This window comes from Abrus precatorius, unplaced genomic scaffold, assembly GCF_003935025.1.
Source record: "Abrus precatorius isolate BTA unplaced genomic scaffold, Abrus_2018 Scaffold2, whole genome shotgun sequence".
NCBI lineage: Eukaryota > Viridiplantae > Streptophyta > Magnoliopsida > Fabales > Fabaceae > Abrus > Abrus precatorius.
The window spans coordinates 35,151,554-35,161,097 of record NW_020874362.1 but is presented as its reverse complement, the minus strand read 5'-3'; the positions used below and the strand labels follow the sequence as shown (position 1 = coordinate 35,161,097).

At 33.9% G+C, this 9,544-nt stretch overlaps 2 protein-coding genes across 2 annotated transcripts; one reads left to right on the top strand and one right to left on the bottom strand.

Annotated features, from left to right (window-relative positions):
* Positions 1 to 210: 210 nt before the first annotated feature.
* On the top strand, positions 211 to 3,900 carry LOC113859920 (anthocyanidin reductase ((2S)-flavan-3-ol-forming)-like). Its single transcript, XM_027492579.1, has 6 exons — positions 211 to 385; positions 2,072 to 2,238; positions 2,363 to 2,563; positions 2,929 to 3,088; positions 3,202 to 3,415; positions 3,756 to 3,900. The coding sequence occupies exons 1-6, from the start codon at positions 211 to 213 to the stop codon at positions 3,898 to 3,900; spliced, it is 1,062 nt and encodes a 353-aa protein (XP_027348380.1).
* Positions 3,901 to 4,474: 574 nt separating this feature from the next.
* On the bottom strand, positions 4,475 to 8,434 carry LOC113859149 (calcium/calmodulin-regulated receptor-like kinase 1). Its single transcript, XM_027491965.1, has 7 exons — positions 8,130 to 8,434; positions 7,433 to 7,586; positions 6,483 to 6,609; positions 5,889 to 5,974; positions 5,700 to 5,771; positions 5,101 to 5,304; positions 4,475 to 4,954 (listed from the first exon to the last, which is right to left on the bottom strand). Exons 1-7 carry the CDS (start codon positions 8,432 to 8,434, stop codon positions 4,634 to 4,636), a joined length of 1,269 nt encoding a protein of 422 aa, XP_027347766.1. The 3' UTR covers positions 4,475 to 4,633.
* Positions 8,435 to 9,544: the final 1,110 nt, after the last annotated feature.

The window sequence follows — 9,544 nt, the reverse complement described above, 5'->3', positions numbered from 1 at the left end:
TTTGGTATGTTACGATTGAATGTTAGATAGATAGATAGATATAGAGTGGGGTAGACTTGAAATTGAGTTTGGCATGTTTTAACGAGTGACTTGTTGATGTTGAGTCGTTGGTGACGAAACGCTACACCACCAAACATCATCACGTGCTCACCTTAAAGTTAAGATGAAACAAACGCTGTGTTTAATAAAGTAACTCATGAAAGACTTAAAATGTTATTTAAGAAGAAGCTTCACTCCTCAAAACTGTCCTTAATTTGGAGTGAGAGTGAAAACATGGGAATGAAGAAGGCTTGTGTGATTGGTGGAAGTGGGTTCGTGGCCTCTTTGCTCATCAAGCAGTTGCTCCAACATGGATATGCTGTCAACACCACTGTTAGAGACCCAGGTCTCTCTCTCTCTCCCTCTCTCTCTCTCTGGAATGTGTCATATTGAAATTGTTTATTTATATTAGAATAAAGTTTGTTTAGGGGCATCAAGTGTGGAAAAAAAGGACAATGAAAAAAAAAGAACGAGGGAAAAACAAGAAATTCAAATATATATTTTTTTCTTCTCATTTGTACGTGTCAATATTGGGGTTCACATTAGATGGCTGAAAATTGTAAGAAATTGTGTACTGTGTACGAGCTTCATTTTTTTTTTTCTATTTAAAAAAAAACAAATAATCCATTTAAAGGGAGTTTAAACTACAACAAATATTTTTGTTTTAAACAAAATATATTAAAAAAAATTATGTTTCTTCGTTGAAAATACTCATCAGGCTCTAAAGACTTTTAAGAACCTATTTAAAAAGTACACAGGATTGATTATTTTTAAATTAATTTTTTTTCTGTCACCCCGCTTTATTAACAAATTAGCAGGTTGACCCATATAAATATTAAATATTAAAATTATATGAATTTTAAAAATAAAAATAAAAATATAATTAAATTTTAACTAATATAAATAAATAATTTTATTAATATTAAGATTTAACTTTTAATATTTATTAAATTTATATATGTAAAAAATAAATATATATAAAAAAAATTATTTTATTTTATCTATTTATTTATTCAATGGGTAATCCACTCTACTTAACCTGTTTTAAAATGTGAATCAAGCAGATTGGGATTAAGCAGGTTCGTAAATTTTGTTGGGTTTAGTGAGTCAACCCAATATGTTAAACCATAATGCCAACCCTAATTGAAAATCAATTATAGTTTAGGGTTGGAGAAAACAAATTTTCAAATAGGCACTAATTTGCTATTGCAACCCATTAAAACAAAGTTTCGACCACTAGTAATTTGCTTTAGAGAAAAATATATCAAAAATCGTGTTTCTCCATTGAAAAAGCCTATTCAAATAGGCTCTAGGTGTTTCTTTGATATTTTACTTAAATTTTTTTCCTTCCTTCACTCCTCCTATTGTAAGATAAAAGAATAAAAAACTTGTGTTGGGGTCCATTAACAGTTAAGTACATGAGTTACAAATTCATCGGTAAGAAATACATATTTTTATCAGTGTAAAATTTTTCTTGTATCATTTTTAAAAAAGGGAAAGAAAGTTCATAAGTTTTTTTTTTCGATTGCCTTCTGTTTTTGTCACGTCTGATATAGTCTTGAGTTTTAGGATAGCTCTTTTTGTAATCACCAAAAATATTATCTTTCGAAGAAAAGAAAACAAAACCTACTAAAAAAAAATTGCTATATCCTAAAAAAAATTAAAAATAAATAAATAAATAAATATATATATATATATATATATATATATAAATAAATAAGATTCCAATCGTATAAATTAAATAATATAATGGCTGAAAAGTTACTTTTTTTTCTCTCCGCTTGTATTTTATTGTTTTGATTAATCAAGGTTGAATATAAATTCAGATCTTTTCGTGTTGTCGGCTATCATGATATAGATCTTGGAGAGAAAAAGACACTTTTTTTTTTATCAAACAAGCACCTACTATAATTCGTTTCCACTAATTTTATTGGTTAGCTCATAACAAGAAGTACCTGGCCTCTCTCCCTTCAGAAGTAGTATTGTAGAATAGAGTCCAAATATGATTTTATTATATTGATGTTTTGTGCAGATAATCCTAAAAAAATATCTCACCTTGTGGCTCTACGAAGTTTGGGCGAATTGAATATATTTGGAGCAGAATTAACAGTTGAAAAAGATTTTGATGCCCCTATAGCAGGCTGTGAACTTGTTTTCCAGCTTGCTACACCTGTGAACTTTGCTTCTGAAGATCCTGAGGTAGATTGGACACTGAACTAGAAACTGCATTATGAACTTTACAACCAAATTGAATGCTTTTACACGTACATGTGCATGTTGGAGAAAAAGACTAATGGGAAATTCTTTTGCAATTACTATTCAGAATGACATGATCAAGCCTGCAATCACAGGCGTATTGAATGTGTTGAAAGCATGTGCACGATCAAAAGATGTTAAACGAGTCATCTTAACATCTTCAGCAGCTGCTGTAACTATAAACCAACTTAAGGAGACTGGTCTTGTTGTGGATGAAAGCAACTGGACTGATGTTGAGTACCTCAACACTGCAAAGCCACCTACTTGGGTAAAAATCCAACCTTAATTTAGAACTTAGGATGGAGTGGGGAATGAGAGTAAGCGTTATTCACTTTAGTATCTCACATTATAAAAATTTTACTCACTTCATAAAATATTATAAAATTTCTTTCAATTTAGTAACCTTTTTACTGTATCTTTTTGTCAGCAACCTGTCATTTAAGACAGAAGTTAAAAGAATTTATAACATTCTATGAAGTTGGAACAAAAGTAAAACTTTTTCTAGTTAGGGACTAAAATAAATAACACTTACAAAATCTCAAGGGTCGAAGTAGTGATTTGCGTTGCCTTGTTGCCATTCCTAATAGGATGGTTAGTCATTGGATAGATTCTGAAGTTCATACAAATGTGTAGGGGTATCCTGCCTCCAAAACACTAGCAGAGAAGGCTGCATGGAAATTTGCTGAAGAAAATCACATTGATCTCATTACTGTGATACCTACTCTCACAACTGGTCCTTCTCTCACTCCAGACATCCCATCAAGCGTTGGCTTGGCCACGTCCCTTATAACAGGTTTAAATATACCGGTTTAAGGACTGTTTGGACATGTAAAAAATTCTATATTTTTTGGACCATAGTGAATGACCCATAAATGTTTCAATGGCATTTTTCTTTATACTTTGCAGGCGATGATTTCCTTATAAACGCCTTGAAAGGTATGCAGTTTCTGTCAGGATCAATATCCATCGCTCATGTGGAAGATATTTGCCGAGCACATATATTTGTGGCGGAGAAAGAATCAGCTTCTGGTAGATACATTTGCTGTGCTCACAATACTAGTGTTCCTGAGCTTGCAAAGTTTCTTAGCAAACGATACCCTCAGTATAAAATTCCAACTGAGTAAGCTTCTAATTATACATTTGGCGTGGAATGTTTAACTGAAGGCCCTTTCCTTTTTCATTTTTTATATTCAAGAAATCCCTTTCCTTAGTCATAGAGAAATTCTTGTGTGTTTCTGACAGTCAAAGAAATAAGAAGTGATTATTTCAAGCATTCGGATTTCTATTGTGTTGAAGTGGTTATTTAGGGTATACAATATCTATCTGTCAAAGAATTTCTGTTCTTTTATGCAGGCCACTATATGGGCATACATTTTCTATTTCCTAAGGAATCTGCATTGTGTTGTTTTGACCTGAAAACACTTCATATTGCACTTATGTTTGTGCCTTTCTGATTGCAGATTCGATGGTTGTCCCTCAAAGGCAAAGATAACAATCTCTTCTGAAAAGCTCCTCAAAGAAGGATTTAGTTTCAAGTATGGGATTGAAGAAATTTATGACCAGACTGTGGAGTACTTGAAGACCAATGGGGCCCTGAAGAACTAAATTTTGAATATTTTGATGCCCTGGTAAAATCTCCGCCTGTTAGGTAATAGCAGTTTGCTAATAAGTAATCGGGGGAATAGTAGGTTCATCCTTGTCAATTCTCTACTGTATTACCACTTCATTAAATTACAGACTATGACGCTACCACTTAGTGCAAAGATCTCAATCACTTTATTGTTTTGATTTTATTATGTTTGCCGTTCAAAATTTCTGTCCATGTTTTAAATACAAGCACAGATATGTACTTGAATAATCAAACCTGCTAATCATGACACCAACTAGGTCAAACCATGGGATCTTTTAATCTGAACTGGAAACTTGCAGGGTAAGTTAAACAAAATACTAGTCATTGTTTTAATTAAAGCCTGTTTTTATATCTGATAATAACTACCATATTGGCAATCATTCTAAGCAATTAACTTTCTTACAAATGACTATACCGTCTGTCACAGGGATAGACACGAAATGGGGTAAAAAAATTATCAACCGTGCAATTTATGTCGCATTTTCTTTTCATCTTCAAAGACAATGAAGTTTACTGAGCATACCTTTTTTATCCTTACACTCTCCTCCTATACTCCTAATTCATTAAACTTGTGCGTAGGATCGCCCTAATGCGGTCACGATGTTATTCCCCTTCTATTTCATATTTCCAGCATGGTGAAGAAGTTAAATCGTTAACTAAGTAAACAAAATATTTATACATCCAGAAACACTAGCACTCTGCTAAAACTTAACGACTATGCAATCTGCGCAGCACCTTTGAACTTTCTATTGATGAAAAGTCACGAGTTTCTAGTTGGCCCACTTCAATGGACAATTCCCTTAATGCAGCAGGAGATTTTCGTCTAAGATTTTTCTTACGCCTCTTACAAAGCTGAGATAATGCTTGAACAACATCTTTCATTGGAGGTCGGCTTTTGGAGACTTCATTGACACATTTGAATGCAAGTGAAGCCATGTCATTAAGCTTATGCACATCATATTTTCCATTCAGTCGCGAATCCACAATTTCTTCCCATCCAACCTTATTTTTTTCACCTTCCATGGCTGCCTAATCATAACCAGAAAGAATACTGTGTGAATCTTTAGTATTAAAAGGTTATATACTCAAGATGTATTTTCTAATGCATTAAAATGTATGCATGCAACGCAGCACAAGCATACTCATAGAAGCCCACATGCAGATACTGTTCTTACTAGTTTTACATATTCCATGAGCCCTAGCTGTGGATTCCTGCCAGTGATAAGTTCAAACAGTAGCACACCAAAACTAAAAACATCACTTTTCTTAGTGAAGGTTTTTGTAGACAAATACTCAGGATCAAGATATCCGAAAGTTCCTCTGACGTTTGACATGCGAGGTTTGGCTATATCTGGTCTGGAAAGCCCAAAGTCAGTGACCTGCTCAGTAAAATATAAATGTTATATGTATATTGAAAAGAAAGGTTTTAAGCTTCAATCTGGGGGAAAAAGAACAACTGAAGGGATATATTAAAAAGGAGAACTGCAGGAGCATCTTTACAAAAAATATAAGGTATCATTTCAGAAAAGGTTCCTCTGAGTCAAGAAAACTATGACAGTTTAGTTCTCCCTGACAACATTTTCAAGAAATTAGAGGTAAGATGACATGATTTTGACGAAACGTATAGAAAAGAGACTGTAGGGAATGCAATACATAAACAAAACGAGAAAAAACACCCCAAGATTTACAAGTACTAATAATGCACCCATGAATGCTTTAAAGTATCATCAGCATTCCTCTTCATCTTTGTGTGAACTAAATGTGCAAAGATTACCTTTGCTCTCATAAACTGGTCCAGCAGTATATTGGAAGATTTTATGTCACGGTGCACAACAGGTGGAGAAGCCTGCAATGAGTTGTTTTTAAAAATAAGAAGAAACCAAAAGTAAACCTGTTCCTGTTCCATTCCATGTTCTCCACGTGTAAGCTTACTAAATTAGTAATATTTGAGTAAACTATATACCCCATAATGTAGATATTCCAGTCCCCTTGCAACATCTAGTGCTATGCTAAGCCTCAAATCCCAGTTCAATGGCACGTGATTTTTGCCTATATCATCAGCACAAGTAAAGGTAAATTGAGAATAGAAGAGTTCAAGCAAAAATTCTTATAAGCTCTAAAAGAAAATATGAAAACTGTTTTTCCTTGGATTAACTTTGGTTCAATAAACATAATGGTAAGTTGACTGTATGAGGTTGACAGAAAACAAGCCCATATATAACCAGATTAATCTTTTCACCTCGCATATGCAGTACATCACGTACTACATAGCATGCTATTGTATTTTCAAGAAAGTAAAAATAAACTCCTGTCAGAGGGTACTCAAATGTTAAATTTTTTGAAAGAGAAAAATCAAAGCAAGTCAGATTTTTAAGTTATTGAGATAGGTAAGTTCACTGATATGCTTCACTGAACTTTGACAAATATTCAGGTCAAACTTTTTTTCATGGAAGAAAGAATGAAGAAATTGACATGGAGAACATCTGCTGCATTCTTCAGTTTCTAACTAATTTTGCCTACTATAAAATGACAAGAAAAGAGTTGATCTCCTTCTAACCATATAAATGGGAAGCTAGACTGCCGTTGCTCATGTAAATGTAAAGAAGCATATGCTGTCCTCTTTCTATTGCATAGCCCACCAATTCCACAAGGTTTTTGTGATGTAATCTTCCAAGTAATAAAACCTGCTAACAAGAAAGCAAACTTTGAGAGTATAAATCGTATTACCATCCAAATTCGTCAGATCATTTTAAATCTATGAAGGTGTAAAGAACAGTTTAAGAGTATCTATTTCCAAATTAAAGGGTGTTATCGGTAGAGTAAGTGTGCTTCCACCATTAGTACAAGAAGAAAATAAGTACAAGAACTAATACAGGACATAGTATTGCATTAATGTGTGAAAAATTGTAGTCCTGTACATAGCCCCTACATTAACACAGATCTCATGGCAGCTCAGAAATGATTTGAATGTCTTTTGCCAGTTTAAAATTCAGAAGATATAAAAGGGAGAGAAAATGAAGATAACAGTATAAATACAACTACATACTAAGAAATACCATAGAAATTTATGTCGAGACATTTTTTTAAAGGTACAGTAACCTCCTTACTGTAAAAGATTAAGATACTCCGCACAAACTCGTTATTCTCCCACACATTTTACAACAGATTTGAAGTAAAATTCCTAGAAACTTCAAGGATCAAATAGTTTGGGATTATGCAGTACATATATATGATTTATGGATAATGAGTGAAAGATTAGTAAAATAGGATTATATGGATAACGAGTGAAAGATTAATAAAATAGGATCCTCCTTTGAACGGGAAAAGAAAGATACAGTAACATCACGAGTGTATATTTAATGTAATATTTAGTTTTCTTTTCTCCAATATATTTTCTAGAGCAAAGAATAACATTCACCCTGAAGAGGATCCTATTGGAAGGCTATATACTTAATCAATACTTCCATAAAAGTTAATAGGAAATCTAAGCATATCATCAACTATTACCTCGGTTAAAAATTCCTGTTCTCCTTGTTTTGAATTAGCACCAAGAACTTTAACTGCAACTGCCTCACCTGTAGATATCTGTGCTTTATAAACAGGACCAAATGCTCCATTGCCTATGATAATTGTGAAATTTGAAGAAGCCTTTTGTATATCCCTGAAAAAGGATGAGTTACAAGGTCAAAGAAAGAGAGATATAAAACATGAGCAAGTACAGAACACGAATAACAACAACCAAAGGAAAATAGAGAGATCCTTCCCAACCTCTGCCTCCAAGCCAAAGATAAAAGTATATACAATCCAAAAAGCCAAACTAAAAAATATTCTGAAGGCGTCGGTTTCAACCCCCCACAGTTCTATTCTTTCACAATCCCCCACCGAATTAAATATTTTCTTATCAGTCATGTCATATATCCTAGTCCTTTTTTCTGGTTAGATTTTCTCTCTCCTGTGCCAGAGAACTTGCATTGTTACATTCTCATTGCTTCTAGTATACAGAGAATTTTCCTATGCTCTCTCTTACTCTCAATTAACGCCAACACAGCATTTTAACTGACATTTCTATTTATTTTCCCTCCTCTGTTTTGGTTACCAGATATCATACGCAATTGTTGGACTTGTTTGCTTCTTGCAGCACAGCGTACACACAGGCTATGATCAGAAAAGCATTGAAACAACTGCGCAATAGAAGTTAACATACTTGTAAGAATACTTGGGAATTCCACATATTGAAGCTTCATTCTTCCTCCTAAGTCCTTCCAACCAGAAAGGCGTATTACTCCACTCAGATGTTCTGGGAGATTCCAGACCTTCTGATAATGCTGAGCTGGACTCAGCCCCATTGACATGAACAGGAATGCTCGCTCCTCTCTTAGAACTGACCCTCTTCACATTTTTATGCTTCTTTCCACACCTGATGCAGAATAACAGAGAAAACGCAAAACCCACCCCAACCACAAAGCCTATGCAAATTCCTATTATCAAAACCAAGGTAGTCCAGCTCATTTCAAGCAAACTATACTCTAGCTACTCAATGTCTGCACTTGTACCTGAAAAATGAACAGACAAAATCTTCACAAAACTTATTAGAGCTACCCAACTACGTTGCATGATAAATAACAGAGAAAACATCATCCGCAGCACACTGAGTTTCCATCATTAGAGAACAATGGAACACTATTTGGCACTGCTAATTAGAATTGTATCAACAGGCATGGTTAAGGGTAGTTATACAAATCAGTTTTCTTAATTAGCATTTCTGGATTAAGTTATTTCAAATTTTAAACAGATTTATTATTTCTCCGGGAGAAAGAAAATGCCATCAACATGTATCATGTGCTTCCCAGCTCCCAACAGATTTCTATCAACGAAGATTTTGCAAGCAATAAACTTATTCTAAAAACAAAAGTGGAAGAAGCATAGAAAACCTGAAAATGCAAAAGACTTTAAGAAAGTTGAATTTCAAAATAATGAACGATCCACTTAATAAAAATACTCCAATTGACACTTACAACAAGCAAATTGAGCTCAAAAGGACAAAAAAATTGACACATCTGGCACCAATCATTGAAACAAGTAGTGAGAAAAAAGAAAAACAGAGAAAGAAAGAATAAGAAGAAACAAAAACAAATAGAGTTTCCTTAGAAAGGAGAAAAGGAACATTTTACCTTTAGGTCTCGACGATCATGATGATGTGAATGAAACAGTGACACAAACAGAACGTCCAACAGAAATAACAGTACACAGTAAACAAGACATTCCCTGGAACAACACCGTTACATCAGAATCTCTTAAGAGAGAGAGAGTAATGATGAGGGAATGCAGATTCTTCCATTGTTTAAGCGTGGCGATAGAGCATCGATTGCACACTGTACGGAAAACGAAGTTAAAAGGCGTTGGCTTTTACGTATGAATGAATAATCGGATCCAAGTCACGCGCCGTTTCGCATTCGAAGCTAAGCTACAAATTTTGGAATTCTCTGCCATCTTTTTTATTCTTAATATTACTTAACTTTGACGCGTGTCTTTCCCATTGCTTCATCAAATAATTACCTTTTTTGTTTAGATTTTCTTCCTTCAAAGTAAAAATTTGCATTCCCTACGCTACTCCTGAAG